Below are 15,588 nucleotides of genomic sequence, written 5' to 3' on the forward strand. Positions count from 1 at the left end.
CCACCCTGAACCTTTGTTATCTTCAAAACTGGCCTGGAGCCAGTAGGAAGGTGAGTGGCTTGCTCACAAGCATGCCACCTTCCCCTCCACTCTGCACCCTCAAATCTGGCTAGCTCCATTAGAAAAAGCGTCAATTGGCCCGCCCTGCAGGGGTGGAGCTAGAGGGCAGGTCAGGAGCCAGGATTACAGCTCAAAAAACACTCCCAAAATAAAAATGAAAACATATTGGGCCCTTTTGCCTAGTTTCAGTCTTCCTTTTATTTTCTATATCCTAAACCCACATCTTGGGTTTTCAGGCCAGTCTAAGCTTGGCTCTGGTAGGGCTGGTCTCAGGAGGGGAGCAGAGTGGGACCTTCCCACTCTAAACTCCACCCTTTCCTTCTTGGAAGACAGCCAGATCCCATTGCTAGCTCTGATCCCTCCCACTTTGGATTTATAAACCCTCAACTCAGAAAGCAGTTCTGCACTCCCCACACTGCCCCAGTAAGCCACAGCACAAAGTAGTCAGGAGGCCAAGACCCAAAGAGATCTGGTGAGTGCCGGGATGGGGTGGGCTGGGCCAGGCCTCCCTCCCTTTGCACAGCTAGCTCCTCTCTCTCTCTGGCCTGTACTGGCATCCTTGCCCTTTCTCTCTTTATGGGGCATCTCAATCTGCCAACCACAATCTGGACTGAAATCCCCTTCTTCTGGTGACTCATCACTTTTGCTCATCTGCATACCAGACTCTAGCTCCCAAACAAGCTCAGTTGCTCAGCTGCCTGTTTTATCCTTAAGCCAAGACTGGAGTGTGATTGGGCAGGAGGGATCACAGGCTCAGCTAGCCTTTGGAATGTTTCCCTGTGTGAGGGGCCCCAGGGGCCCAAGGGGATGGCAGGGAGAGCAGGCTGATACTGTAGGCCAGGGGCTGCCAGAGAAAGTAGTGGGAGAAAGCAAGCTGGCGGGCGGGGAGTTAGGCCAGGCAGACATTAGAATAGTTCTCTCAAGTGCACAGTGGAGTCTCCTGGAAAGCTTCCAGAAAACAGGTTGGGCCCTGAGAGACTGATTTAATTGGTTTAGGATGTGGCTCCAGGCACAGGGATTTTAAAAAGCTCTGCAGGTAAATCAAAGGTGCAGCCAACTGCATGACCCACTGCATGAATGTCACATCTCGGCTCGAACCCCAGCTCCCACCACCCACTAGCTTTGTGAGCAGGGGCAAGTCAGCCTCAGTTCCTTATCTTACAGCAAGATTTCAACACATGGCATATTGTGATGTTGTTAAGGCAAGTAGACCACACTCTGGTCCTTGACGCAGCATGGAGGACATTCCTGACACCTCGCGCCCACCACTGAAGTATGTGAAGGGGATCCCTCTAATCAAGTACTTTGCAGAGGCACTGGAGTCAATGCAGGACTTCCAAGCCCAGCCTGATGACCTGCTTATCAGCACGTACCCCAAATCTGGTAGGTGATGAGGGCCACCCACCCCTCTCCTGGGCCACAGTCCCCTGCGTTGGGCCAGTGGAGGCCTGCCCTTGGCCCTGCTCACCTCCCCTCTGCCTGCTCTCCAGGCACCACTTGGGTGAGCGAGATCCTGGACATGATCTACCAAGACGGTGATGTAGAGAAGTGTCGCAGGGCCCCTGTCTTCATCCGGGTACCCTTCCTTGAGTTCAAGGTTCCAGGGATTCCCACAGGTGTGTGGTGGGGCTCTGGGGATGTGTGAAGCAGAGGGAAGAGGCAGGACTGGGCTCCAGCTCAGCAGACCTTTCTCTACCCATGGCACAGGTTTGGAGGTTCTAAAAGATACACCAGCCCCACGACTCATCAAGACACACCTGCCCCTGGCCCTGCTCCCCCAGACCTTGTTGGATCAGAAGGTCAAGGTGAGTGGCAGCGGAATCTAGGGAGGGAGGCCACTGGGGCCATCCTAGCTTTGGCCCTCTCTGCTGGGAAGGTCTCACCGTAAGGGGGGTGGCTGTCTGCTTCATCCTGTGGTGGGGGTCAGTGGAAGTGAGACTTCTCTGTGCAGAGCTGAGAAAGGCAGTCTGCTCTAGGCCTACTCAGGCCCGTGGAAGAGAGGGCTGGTGAAAACCTGGCACACCTTGTTCCAAATCTGGGTATGGCAGCACTGAGGGGATTAGATTAGCATAAAATAAGGTTCCAGGGACCACAAGCAAGTCAGCCTCTAAGCCTGTTTCTCCCTTTGCCAGACCAAGAGCTAACTTCCTCATAGGGATGTGCTGAAGGGTGGAACTGCCTGGCTTGCTGTGTGGTGATGATGCTTGGGGGGGCTGTGTGTGTGTGGGGGGATGTCCTCCAGGTGGTCTACGTCGCCCGCAACGCAAAAGATGTAGCTGTCTCCTATTACCACTTCTACCGCATGGCCAAGGTGCACCCTGACCCTGACACCTGGGACAGCTTCCTGGAGAAGTTCATGGCTGGGGAAGGTAAGCCTGAGTCTGGAGGAAGGAGTGGGGTGGAGCTGAGCAGCAGCCAACCAAACCTAATACCAGCCTCTGTGTCCACGTCTCTCCCCCTCCCCCAGTGTCCTATGGGTCCTGGTATCAGCATGTGCAGGAGTGGTGGGAGCTGAGTCACACTCACCCTGTTCTCTACCTCTTCTATGAGGACATGAAAGAGGTGAGGCTACCTGCTGCTGCTTCCCTCCAGGTCTCATGTGGAGAGGCAGGGACCTGCCGAGGCCTTCTCAGCCACCTGCCTTAGCCAGTGCCCTGGTCCCCCCGCCCGCCTTCCTGCCCGAGACTTGGGGCTACAGTGTTACCTGGGCAGCAACACTGTGGAGCTCAGATCTCAGACCTGAGTGACACCGGCCATTCCCTGCTGTTGCTCTCCCTGGCGCCACAGTTATTAAAAAGGACTGTCCCTGCCCTCACCCATCAGTATCCAAACAAGAGCTTGTTTCAGGGTCACAGGGCAGGGGCAACTAATGTGCCCCAGGGAAAGACAACCTAAGTCAAGAAGCCTGAGGCTGAGAGATCTCTAGGTGGAAGTGGCCAGATCCCCTGGGGAGGAGCTGGGTGGCCTCCCTCTTGTTTGCTCAGTAAGCAAGCCCAATCTCCACTGAAAAGCCCCTCTGCTGCTCCAGAACCCCAAAAGGGAGATTCAGAAGATCCTGAAGTTTGTGGGGCGCTCCCTGCCAGAGGAGACTGTGGATCTCATCGTCCAGCACACGTCTTTCAAAGAGATGAAGAACAACTCCATGGCTAACTACAGCACCTTATCTCCTGACATCATGGACCACAGCATTTCTGCCTTCATGAGGAAAGGTGAGTACCCATGCAGGATGGCCATCTGGGGAGGCAAACGTGAAAACGGAGGCAAGAGTTGGCCTGGGCCATCTGGGGCCTGCTCTGCAGCCGGGACCTGCAGCCATCTTCCCCTCCACCCACAGGCATCTCGGGGGACTGGAAGACCACCTTCACTGTGGCCCAGAATGAGCGCTTTGATATCGACTATGCCAAGAAGATGGAGGGTTGTGGCCTCAGCTTCCGCACACAGCTGTGAGCAGTGCCCCCAGGAGGCACCCAAAGGCCCCGTGCTCTGACACAGCCAGCCCCCAGCCTCAAAAATAAAATTCCATTGGTATTACACTGAGAGCTTTTAATGCAAGCAAAGAGCAAACCTGAGCTGGAAGGAATTCCCCCTGGGATCAAATGAAGCTATCTTCCCTCCCTCCAGCTCTCCAATTCCCCAACCTGCCCTGGTATGGGGAGGGGCAGAAGGGCCTGGAAAAACAAAACCGAGGAGACGTGGGCAAAGGGGAACAATATTTATTTGCCACAATCTTTTGTTGCATTCCCCCGGGGGTGTGGCAGGAGATCTTGAGTCTGCCAGCCCACTTCACTTTTTCTTGGGCTCCTTACAAGCCACCACATACCTCTGGGCCACATTGAGGGGAGGGGAGTAACCATCTGCATAGGAGGTGTCTTCAAACAGGACTGAATAGTCATCCTGGGGCTGCAGCAGGGGGCAGACAGGAGGGGCTAGTCAGAGACCCCCAGGCAAGGCCCCCCAGCCCAGACTGACAGAAACCTCTGGTACACGGGCTCCCAGCCTCTCCTGTCCCCATCTTCACTCAGAATTTAGTTCCTGCTATGACTGAACCCTATTCTCGGCAACAAAGTGCCAGGGGACAAAGAGCAGGGAGGAGGGAGATTCGTGGTCTACGTTGGGGGGATTCTACATGGAGAGTCTGGTACCTTTTGGGGACCCTCTAAGAAGGAGATCAGGGAAAGCACTGAGGGCAGCAGGCAGGGATCCCGGAGGCAGCAGGCAGAGCAGCCTTGAAGCTGCCATCAGGTGTTGGGTCACCAGCATAAGGGAGCATGGCCTCAGATGAAGAAAGGCCAGTGGTGGATGAGTCAAGGCAGGGAAGACAGGCCCTGGGCACAGTGCTTCCCACCTCAGGGCTGCTCGTCTCAGTGCTTTTGCACTAGAGGATACAATGGCTCCATTCCACTCGGGGTTTGCTAGGACTCTGAGGGTTAGCTGGCACTGCCCTAGGGGATAGGGCTTGAGGGCCCCTATGGGGCAGAGTGTAAGCAGGAGAGAGGGAGAAACTTGCAGGACTAAGTCTCTTAGCTCAGAGGGGCTGTCAGATGAGGACAGGAGGGGAAAAAGTGGAAGGTGACCCCAAGACCATCCGGTCAGCCCAGTCCTGGTGTCATGGTCTGTCTCTCCTGCAGGGGTTGCCTTACCCGTTGTGGGGGCGTGTGGATCAGAGCACGGTAGAAGCAGGTGGTCTGAGGATACAGGGCCAGCACGAGCTGCTCCTTCTGAAATAAGGCTTCGGGGTCTGTCTCTGGGTTGGCTTTCCACTGGGGCAGAGGGATGATGCGCCGCCGGCTCAGGGTATGTCTCCTGGAAGGGGGGCTTAGATCAACCCACAGCCAGGTGGGGGGCTCCTTCCCAGCAGCTTCCATGGTTCCTCCCTGCCCAACACTCACTCTTTGCCTTCTTCATCAATGTCATCTACCTCATACCTGGAGAACAAAGAGAAAACAGAGGATGCAGGGAGATGCACGGTCCAAACTGGAGAGCGATGAGGAGGGGAAGCATCCTAGGGAGCTGGAGTCGCACATCATCCCTGTCCCCACAGGGACCCTGGAGTGGGGTGGGGGGGCTCTTCTCCCAGCCTACAGATGGGAGAGTGCACAGAGGGCCCGGGTATCCACTTACTTGTTGGTGGCGTGGCTGTAACTGACCACCTCAGCCAGGATCCACTGCTCATCCCCATCCACGGCCTTGACCCGGGCAGCCACCTTGTCTCCAGGTTTGGCCACGTAGTCCCCAGAGGCCGGAATGGCCCCACAGAGGGGCGGGGGCCTGAGGATGGACTGAGAGGTTAGTCCCGGCCCCTCCCTCCTGTCAGCTCCGCCCCTTGACCCCAGGCCTGCCCTCACTTGTCACCAGGTTTCCCGATCCACAAGGGCAGGGTCATGGCCGACTGCTGCAGCAGCGTCATCAGCACCCCCCTGCGCATGGTCTTCCGGGGGGGCTCCGAGTCATTGTACAGGCCCGCGATCTTGGCCGCTGCAGGAAGGAAGCGCGCCCCTGAGGCCCCAGAGATGGGGCTCCTGCCCCGGACCCTCGTTTGTACCGGTGCACAGAGCCATCAGTGGAGCTCAGCCTGGGGCCCACCTCCTTAATTACCACCAAGGGCCCCCCAGCAGATGCTTGCCGTCAGAGGCCCAATCTGCTCTCACAGATCTGGGAGATGTTGCTCTCAAGATCCCCTTGCAGGGAAGGAACCAAAGAGGGCAAAACAAGGGTTTTGAGGTACTGGTCACATCTGTTTGCTTGGTTAGTGAAAATTTCATAAAGCTCTCTGTACAGTTAGGTCAGTTCTCTACTGAGTAGATGTCATTCAATAAAAAAAAGAATGTGGACAGTCTCCTGACCTTCTCAGGCATGGCTCAACACACTCAGTCAAAGTTGCACAAAGCCAACTGGCAGTGTGACGTTTTGATGGGCAAGCAGCCTGCCTACTGTGGGTTCACTGAAAGGTAAGAGAGGTGGGAGAGCCACGGCAGTCTAAAAGTTCAGATTTGGAAGCCAACACCCTCTGTAAACTCCCATCTGAAGGATGGTTCTCACAAAGCAGCAGGCTGCTTACCGCAGCAAGAAGTGTGAGTGGGGGAGGGTAGCAGGAAGGAGGCTACTGCCTCAGGTACAAGGGGGAGAGAAGCCTTAGGGGACGGGGCACAATCTTCCAAGTCTGTAGAGGGTCACTAGGAGTCCCTGCCTCTGAGCGCTGGTAATGACCTCCAACCCCTCCCAGACCCAGGCTGCCCAGATGTGCTTCCCCATCAGAAATCCACGGAATGAGCACATGGGGCTGAGGTGGCAGGACTCCCTCCTGCAGGGAGCCATGACTGCTGCTCTCAGGAGGCCTCACTCCGCCTGGTCAAGAAGTGCCAAACGTCTCCCACTCACCAATCCGCCTTTCTTCCAACAGAGATTTGATTTCCGCTATCTTATCTAGAGCTTTCCGGAGGATACTGAGGGTGGGGAGAAGGGAGAGAAGAGATCTGGATGAAGCACAAAGCACAGACTTCCTTTTCTGCTTATAGTAGGCTGAGTAACACACCAGACCTACTGCCAAAACTATAAACCCTAAGTATTTTTTCAATTCATTCATTCATTCATTTTTTACTTATTTATGATATTTATTTATTTAGGATATTACTTAAGATATTTATGATTTTAGGGACACATGGGTGGCTCAGGGCATGATCCCGGTCCTGGGATTGAGTCCCACATCAGCCTACCTGCGAGGAGCCAGCTTCTCCCTCTGCCCATGTCTCTCTCTGTGGCTCTCATAAATAAATAAAATCTTTTAAATAACATCTATACCCAATGCTGGACTCGAACTCACAACCCCAAAATCAAGAGTTGCATGCTCTACTGACTGAGCCAGCCAGGGCCCCTGTGCTCCTTTACATTTTAAGGTCCTTAAAACTGACAAGGTAGGGGAATGCCTGAGTGGCTCAGAGGTTGAGCGTCTGCCTTCAGTTCAGGGTATGATCCCAGGATCTGGGATAGAGTCCTACATCTGGCTCCCCGCATGGAGCCTCTTTTCCCTCTGCCTCTGTATCTCTCTCTCTGTCTCTCTCGAATAAATAAAATCTTAAAAAAAAAAAATCTTAAAAAAAAAAGAAAGAAACTGACTAGGTAGGGAGAGGTTGCAGGCCCAAAGAATCCAAGAGGATCCCAGAGTGGTAACCATAGCAGAGAGAGACGCATTTGACAGAGCCTGGAGAAACTACGCTGCAGTGGTAGCTGCCTGGAACAGTGTGGAAATGTAGAGGACAGAAGTTAAAGCCTGGAGTCTGCCCAAGCTGGGACATGTGAAAGGGGATACCCTAGAAGACTGTGAGGAGTTCTCTGGGCTCCAAGCCAGGCTGACGGATGAAAGGAATTTGAATTTGTCTCTGAAAGGCTGCAGCGCCACTCTAGAGTTAGTTTATGGGGTTCCAGAATGACCAGGGCCCAAGCAATCCAGCAGGAGTGAACACAATCCTCACTAGAGGAAAGTTTCTTCATCCTAGATCTTGAGGACTCTCCCCTCAAAAGGGAATAATCTTTTAAAAAAAGAGAGAGACAAAATTGTTAAACGAAGACACAAGGGGTTCTTTTCCATTTGCTGCAAAGCAGGATGAAAACCAGCCAGGGAAGCCCTGGAGCATGTGCAAGAGCATCACAGGACCTGGGCTAGCTCCTGAGGCTGGCTCTTAGTGCCCTTTCAGTTTCCTAAGGGTTTTATTTATTTATTTATTTACTTATTTATTTTTTAGGTATTCATGAGCGACACAAACTGAGAGAGAGAGGCAGAGACACAGGCAGAGGGAGAAGCAGACTCCCTGCAGGGAGCCTGATGCAGGACTCGATCCCAGGACCCCAGGATCATGCCCTGAGCCAAAGGCTGACGCTTAACTACTGAGCAACTGAGGTGCCCCTTCCTGAGGGTTTTAATTAATTTACTAAGGCATGTGTGGTGAAGAAGAGTGCTGTAGAACACACAGTGACATGTGTTTCCCATCCCGACTTGGAGCCTCCTGTGGGCAGAGGTGGCGCTTTGCTCTGTCACTTGCTCCCATGCCCAGCATGGCACTCGGTGCTGACAGAGACTCTAGTGACGAATGTATGAACTTTTGAGAGTCTGAAAAAGTGAAATGGCAGGAGAATTGTTAAGGGGTTGGCCCCAGCAATTCTTAAGTAAGCTTATAAATGTTTAACTCCAGGTAGGTCAGTGCCAGAGGACAGCATACACCAAACTAGTTTCAGAAGCAGTCAGTTTGCCAGCAGTTAGGTTGCTCTAGCATGGATGAGTGGGAAAGGGCCTGACTGTGGCCAGATGACAAATCTGCAAATCAGGGAGGAGAGGGGGCAGGAAGGGTGGGCTGGGAAGCCAGTAGGCAACATCAGCCATCAAAAGGCACGTGTTTGGGGATCCCTGGGTGGCTCAGCAGTTTGGCGCCTGCCTTTGGCCCAGGGCACAATCCTGGAGACCCGGGATCGAATCCCACGTTGGGCTCCCGGCAAGGAGCCTGCTTCTCCCTCTGCCTCTCTCTCTCTCTCTCTCTCTCTGCCTATCATGAATAAATAATAAATAAAATCTTTAAAACAAAAAAAAAAAAGGCACATGTTTCCTCCTGCTTAAGCCAACCCCACCCCAGCTCAGCACAGGGAGCCCCATCAGGTCCCTCTGTTTAAATTATAAAGCCTGGAATCTTCAGCTCCCCCTCTTCCAAATGGTCACCCAATTTTATTCCAGAGCCTGCACTTGAACCCACCCTTGCTTCTTCATCCCTACTGCCACTAACTTGGCTCAATTCCATCACCATCTCTTGTCTGGCCTCCTAACTAGCTTGAATCTCACCCCATCTAACCCCACACAACAGCTAAGGGTTTCTCTCCTGCTTTACATCTTTGCTGGCTCCCTATGGCCTCCAGGATAAAGTACAGTTACTGGAAGCCCTCTACCTCCTGCCTTGCCCTTCTTTAGTCACACAGGACTGGTTCTCATTCCTCCAGTGTGCACATGTGGCACACACTCCTCCACAGCCTCTGTTGTGTCCACCTGCTGACCCTTACTTCAAGTCTCTCCTCCTCCCTGTGGCCGTCCCAGGGCCCCAGGCACAGTGAGCCCACTTCTGTTAGCCCACCAACGACACTGCCCTGGTCTTCTTAGGGTTCCTCTCCTTTCCAGACTGTGTGCCCTTGTAGGCAGGGTCCTCTCTATCCTCATGTGCCTGTATGGGGACTGCCCAGCACCAGGTACAGGGTAAATACCAGCAAAGATTTGCAAAACAGGGCAGACTGGGTAGCTCAGCGGTTTAGTGCCACCTTCAGCCCAGGGCCTTATCCTGGAGACCCGGGATCAAGTCCCACATCGGGCTCCCTGCATGGAGCCTGTTTCTCCCTCTGCCTGTGTCTCTGCCTCTCTCTGTGTGTCTCTCATGAATAAAAAAATTTTAAAAATCTTAAAAAAGGGCAGCCTGGGTGGCTAAGTGGTTTAGCACTGCCTTCAGCCCAGGGCGTGATCCTAGAGTTCTGGGATGGAGTCCAATGTAGGGCTCCCTGCATGGAGCCTGCTTCTCTCCCTCTGCCTGTGTCTGTATCTCTGTCTCTCTCATGAATAAATAAAATCTTAAAAAAAAAAATCTTAAAAAAAAACCCAAAAAAACAAAACCAGACTATATTACCAGTAACAGTAAAAACTGTACTTCTTGTTCCAATTCCATGATATATGTACATATGAAGTGCATGTGTGTGCTGTGGAAAGGCAATTGTTACACCATGCTAGCATGGTATTAAAGAATATGGACTTTTGGTTTACAACTGGGCTCCCCAACTTACTGGTTATTTGACTTTTAGCAGATCACAGGAACTCCTTGTGTCTTAGTGTCCTCAACTGTAAAATGGGGGTAATGTCCACCTTTTAGTCGTTCTGAGCATTACAGGAGGTAAATACATAAAGTACCTAGAATAGTACCTGGCACAGTACGACAACACAAGAGTCCTTATTAGTATTACTATGGCAATGACTAGATCTTTAATATCACAATTAAGCTACAACAGAGAATGTGTTTCCTACCATGGGTTATGGTCAAGAGTTTGAAAATCACTGGTCTTAGGCACTTTATATACATTATCTCGTGCTATGTTGGCAATTCTGTAGTAATTATGATCCCTGTTGTAATTAATGATGGAATAACTGGGTCTTGGGGCTCAGTGGGAGCAACGAACTCTTCACGGTCACCGGACTAGTAAAAGGCTGTGCTGGGGTCTGGCCCCCACCTTGCTGTCATCTAGGAAACAGCAGAGCTGCAGGGAAGAGGAGGCCCCAAGAGACAGCCCACGGAGTGGAAATCTACTTCTTCTTCTTTTTTTTTTTTTTATTCATGAGAGAGAGAGAGAGAGAGGCAGAGACACAGGCAGAGGAAGAAGCAGGCTCCATGCGGGGAGCCTGACTTGGGACTCGATCCCGGGTCTCCAGGATCGCGCCCTGGGCTGAAGGTGGCACTAAACCACTGAGCCACCTGGGCTGCCTGGAAATCTGCTTCTAAATGGCAGGAAAGGCAGTAGAGGTGAGGGTTTGTGGTCTCCTATGGCTCAGCACATGGGTGGGTGACAAAGGAGAGGGGACACTACTCACTTGCACTCAGCCTCTGCATCAGCCTTGGCGGTGGTATAGAGCCCACGCAGCTTTGTCCGGTAGTAGGGAGAGACTGCAAAGTAAGCAGAGGAAGAGGCGTGGCAAGGCGCAGCAGGCAGTCCTATGGTGCTGCTGCCCATACATATGAATTGGGACTTCCAGAGTACAGAGGCCATGGATTGAGACATGAGCTTTAGTGGCTGTGAAGTGCCCCCTGAGGCTGATGCCCTGTGTTTAACGAGTTCTCATTTTCATATGGCACAGATGCCATCACTGTATTTGGCAGAGGGCTTTCTAACCTTTGCCATAGCATAACACATTAAGAAAATATTTCTCAAAAAAAAAAATATTTCTCAGCACATAGGAAAATAGACCATGGTTCTCCAAGCTGTTCAGAGTCGGAAAGCACCTACCCAGTAGGCTGAGCATGAGGGCCTTTGGGGCATGTGCTGGAGATGCTGGGAGTGAAGCTCTCTTTCTAGAAAACACCAGCTAACTGGGGGTGCTTGTGCACTCAAAGGGGTTCCCCTAAATGCAGCCTCATTACACTGACTTCCCAGTGCCTAGAGTCGGGGGACTTTAAAGTTCTTTAGTGCTAGGTAGCTTGTCATCTGTTTCCTGGGTCACCTTTAGTTACTCAGCAGAAGGAAAACCCGTCCCTCTGGCTGAGGAGCAGTTCATTTTGGATTATGTAGATATATGCAGAAGTCCTGTCTGAAACTAATTAATAGCCATGTTCCCCGGTCTCAGCCCATTCCCCCCTTGCTCTTCCCCTTTCTCTTCTGAGCCCAGTGACTTACTCTTGTTCTCTGTCTGCATCCGCTCATGGGTCTTCTGGATGTTCACTAAGTTGTGTTCACTCCGTGAACGCTCTTCCTGCAGGGATAAGGTCAACAGGGCATGAGGTGGCCCTTTATCCTGCTGTGGCACCCTGCACCCAGGCCAGAGTCCCCAGAAATATGTCTATCAGCATCTCCTGACCCTTACTTTTCAGATTACATTCCACTACAAAGGACATCATTTGGGAAGGAATTTCCAGGACTGCTCCCTTTTGGGCCACAGGACTGTGTGGTATATGGCTCCCAGGAGATGGGTCATTATGTAACTATAAACATGGGTAGGGGCGCCTGGGTGGCTCAGCTGGTTAAGTGTCCCAACTCTTGATCTCAGCTCAGGTCTTGATCTCAGGATCATGAGTTCAAGCCCCACACTGGGCTCCACACTGGGTGTGGAGCCTACTTAAAACAACAATAACAACAAAAAAACCTGGATGACAGAATGCTTATTAGAAAGGTCCCTGATAATAATGGACAAAGTGTAGGAGCAGCACGCCTGATATGCCATGCACAAATACATATCATCCTTATTTTTATGAATGAAGAGCTATTTTTTTAGAATAGGAAAAAATGGCTTTTTAATACGATCAAAGCAGCAAGCACCACATGGTGGATCCAAATTCCCCTGGGGAACACTTCCACCCTGAGGCAAGGAAGATTCTGAGAAACCAAATCACATCTAGGTGTGACTACCACTCAGCCAGTATAGGGCACCCAGTATGCTGGAGTACAAAACAGGTCTCCTAACTGCATCTGGGTCACTGGACACAATGGCAGCAATAGACAGGCTGGAGGAAGTACACTGTCCCACAGACAGGAAAAGGTTTTCAGGGAGACAGGTGTTGGTATATGCATTGTGGGACAACTGAATACACTTTTAATGAGCAGCATTCAGAGGAAGACTTATTTTTTTTTAAATTTATTTATTTATGATAGACATAGAAAGAGAGAGAGAGAGAGAGGGAGAGGGAGAGGGAGAGGGAGAGAGAGAGACAGGCAGAGACACAGGAGGAGGGAGAAGCAGGCTCCATGCCGGGAGCCCGACGTGGGACTCGATCCTGGGACTCCAGGATCGCACCCTGGGCCAAAGGCAGGCGCTAAACTGCTGAGCCACCCAGGGATCCCCAAAGGAAGACTTCTTAATTAGAATGAACAAAATGAGGTAAGTTTTCTTATAAGGAAGAAGACAAGGAATGGGTGTCAATGCAGCAAGACGATGAGGAGTTAGTGCAGTGGGTCAGGCCAACCCAGTAAATAGTGCTGGATAATTCTAGGACGTCTTTGTTGTTGGGAAAGGGTTTACCATCCTGACCCCCCAGGACCTTGGGTTACTTTAATACAACAGAGGCTGAAGCAGCCAGGGGGCAATGGCCCTCCATCACAGCCACTGAGCCCCAAGAACACACTTGTGGTAAGCAAGGATTTCTGAACGTGTGGAAGCCCTTCAAGGGCACTACAATGCACTATGCACATTTAAATCAATGCACTATGACTGCCCTGATCCAAGAACAGATCAAACTAAGACATTCTGAGCTATAGCTGGCAGAGATGAACTATTATTCTGAGTACCACTTGGGTCCTCTCCATAGGTAGGAGGTGGCCACACAACGAAAAGCAGTCTGAGCACAAGCCTGTGAGATGCAACAGGGAGACTGGCTTTGTCCCCAGCTGATTCAGAACCTAGAAATGACTGAATTGTGGCCAACTAGAAGAAAGCAAATGTTCTGAAGTAAAAATACTGTAAAGTAAAAATATCATCCATAACAATGCCTGACAAATGGGCAAGGCTAATTCTGTTGGGAAGGGTCACAAATAGCTCTGGAATTCTTACCAACTTTTTCTATGATGAAACTGACTTCTACCATGACTATAGCTGAACAAGGTGCCATACACTGGCAAGGCTAGTGAGATTCAGCTGCCTCACATAAAGATGTCGCATGCTAATACCAGTATTAATGACCAGTACTGATGCTGGGAGACAGAGCCAGAGCCTCTGCAGATTGGAACACTGATCGGAAACAACTGGCCCAAGGAAGGACTGGATTTAGCTAACCGTTAACTAATTTCTATGCTGAAGAGTTTTACACAAATTTATAATAAGGCACAAACAGTACTGGATAAATGGGGGGAAACAGGTAATCAGATTAGTATAAAAATATGGAAATGTACAGAATGACTCTATGGGACAGACTGCTTGTTTCTTGGAGTCTGTCCCTTACTGCACTAGTTCCTCCAAATGTTGGGCATCCTCATACTCACGCGGCTGCTGTACCTGCTGGATAAATGCTACACTAACTACAGATGCTCCAATAAATACCATTTTGCTATAAGGGAGCCTAGGCAGAGGGCTTGGAGGGGAGGGGCTGTGAGGTAAAAGATGAACTCGATAGGCTTATTTTCAGATCTTGCATGTTCCAGAAAAGGCCCCTGACCAGCTCTTGGGAGAGAACCTCTGTACTCTTGGAATATCCTGTCTGATAAAAGTATCTTTGTTCAACTAGGATAAGGGGATGGAGGGAAAAGGGGAGTGACCATAATGGGTACAGGGTATTTCTGTCAGATGACCAGAATGTTCTGAAATTGTGGTGACGGTTGCACAAGTCTGAATATACTAAAAACCAATGGAATCGTACTCTTCAAATGGGTGAGCTATACGGTATATGAATCCTATCTCAATATAGCTGTTACTGAAAAGAGAGAATCACAAAGTCCTGCTGCCGATAGAAAATCCAGCAGGAGGGATAGTCACACCCCACATTTTCCTCCTCTCTCATTCATCAGTCACCTGGGTCCCTGCAATGTCCAGTCTCTAACTGCACCGCCTGTACCCGCCCCTCTGCAGCTCACATGCTGCCCTCCAGGAGCCAAGGGCTGCGGCTTCTTACCTGGGTTTGTTTGATCAGCTGATGAAGCTCTGTGAGAAGTTCTGCAATGCGGGAATCGGCTGACACCAGGGCCATTGTGTCTGCGGTGCCTGGAGTGGAGGCGAACAGAAGAGAACCCTGCTAGTGGCTGTTGTATGTTGAACATTAAAATGTCAGGTGATGACCTTATACCAGAAAATATTAAAACTTTAGGAATTTCACATAATTTCTAGAACAGTTATAATAGCATTTACCCAAACAACAGAACCTACAAAACAACAGAATCATTTTTTTTAATAGATTTTATTTATTTGAGAGTGAGCAAGTGCATGAGCGGGGGAGCGGGAAAGCAGACTCCCCATGGAGCAGGGAGCCCAACATGGGACTCGATCCCAGGACTAGGGGATCATGACCTGAGCTGAAAGGAGACGCTTAACCAACTGAGCCACCCAAGTGCCCTATCATCATTTTTTTGACAGTGCTTCCTGAATAATTTAAAATACCACACAAACTAGCCTTACCAGTCAAAAAGACTTCAGAATTTGAATCTCGCGAAGTTTCAAAGTACATGCCTAATTAGGATCACAGATCATTATAAAATTCAGTATTTAGTTAACCAAGCTGGCAGTAGGATTCTTTTCTTTCTTTTTTTTTTTTTTTTTTTTAAAGATTTTATTTATTTATTCATGAGAGAGAGAGAGAGGCAGAGACACAGGCAGAGGGAGAAGTAGGCTCCATACAGGGAGCCTGATGTGGGAACCGATCCCAGGACTCCAGGATCACGCCCCGAGTGGAAGGCAGGTGCTAAACCGCTGAGCCACCCAGGGATCCCTGGCAGTAAGACTCTATAGAAGGTTATACAGTTGTTAGCAAAACTTAGCTCCTTTAATATTGAGAAGTCTTTTTTTTTTTTTTGAGAATTAAAAAAAAAATTTTTTTTTAATATTTTATTTATGTGATACACACAGAGAGAGAGACAGAGACACAGGCAGAGGGAGAAGCAGGCTCCATGCAGGGAGCCCGACATGGGACTTGATCCTGTGGGACTCGATCCCAGGACTCCAGGATCACACCCTGGGCTGAAGGCAGGCACCAAACCGCTGAGCCACCCAAGAATTTTTAATTTTTAATCAAAGACCCAACAGAAATAAAACATAGAAGCCTTGGTTTTCAGGTCACATAACGAAGAATAAACCTTTATTTACAATTTCTTCTCAAGAGCAGA

The 15,588-nt window shown here is 50.5% G+C and overlaps 2 protein-coding genes across 3 annotated transcripts in view; one reads left to right on the plus strand and one right to left on the minus strand.

The window, feature by feature from the left end:
- The first annotated feature begins 393 nt into the window (after positions 1 to 393).
- On the plus strand, positions 394 to 3,591 carry LOC121488055 (sulfotransferase 1A1). The gene is made up of 8 exons (XM_041750314.1): positions 394 to 532; positions 1,263 to 1,443; positions 1,551 to 1,676; positions 1,768 to 1,865; positions 2,303 to 2,429; positions 2,528 to 2,622; positions 3,089 to 3,269; positions 3,395 to 3,591. Exons 2-8 carry the CDS (start codon positions 1,296 to 1,298, stop codon positions 3,505 to 3,507), a joined length of 888 nt encoding a protein of 295 aa, XP_041606248.1. The 5' UTR covers positions 394 to 532; positions 1,263 to 1,295; the 3' UTR covers positions 3,508 to 3,591.
- Positions 3,592 to 3,694: 103 nt separating this feature from the next.
- Positions 3,695 to 15,588, minus strand: part of SGF29 (SAGA complex associated factor 29) — a 32,069-nt gene continuing 20,175 nt past the window's right edge. For both annotated transcript variants that reach the window (XM_041750315.1, XM_041750316.1), the window contains exons 2-10: positions 14,385 to 14,473; positions 11,464 to 11,539; positions 10,664 to 10,736; positions 6,439 to 6,503; positions 5,406 to 5,535; positions 5,182 to 5,328; positions 4,950 to 4,985; positions 4,701 to 4,863; positions 3,695 to 3,960 (exon numbers count right to left, since the gene is read on the minus strand). In XM_041750315.1, the coding sequence (XP_041606249.1) occupies positions 3,844 to 3,960; positions 4,701 to 4,863; positions 4,950 to 4,985; positions 5,182 to 5,328; positions 5,406 to 5,535; positions 6,439 to 6,503; positions 10,664 to 10,736; positions 11,464 to 11,539; positions 14,385 to 14,459 (882 nt within the window). In that variant the 5' untranslated portion in view covers positions 14,460 to 14,473 and the 3' untranslated portion in view covers positions 3,695 to 3,843. The remainder of the gene's footprint in view (positions 3,961 to 4,700; positions 4,864 to 4,949; positions 4,986 to 5,181; positions 5,329 to 5,405; positions 5,536 to 6,438; positions 6,504 to 10,663; positions 10,737 to 11,463; positions 11,540 to 14,384; positions 14,474 to 15,588) is intronic.

This window comes from Vulpes lagopus, chromosome 3 (assembly GCF_018345385.1).
Source record: "Vulpes lagopus strain Blue_001 chromosome 3, ASM1834538v1, whole genome shotgun sequence".
NCBI lineage: Eukaryota > Metazoa > Chordata > Mammalia > Carnivora > Canidae > Vulpes > Vulpes lagopus.

Bases quoted from the DNA above. Each gene is read 5' to 3' on its own strand.
- LOC121488055 (XM_041750314.1), top strand. From the start codon at position 1,296: ATGGAGGACATTCCTGACACCTCGCGCCCACCACTGAAGTATGTGAAG. The intron at 1,444-1,550 runs GTAGGTGATGAG...CCTGCTCTCCAG, and splicing joins CAGCACGTACCCCAAATCTG to GCACCACTTGGGTGAGCGAG. The intron at 1,677-1,767 runs GTGTGTGGTGGG...CCCATGGCACAG, and splicing joins GGTTCCAGGGATTCCCACAG to GTTTGGAGGTTCTAAAAGAT.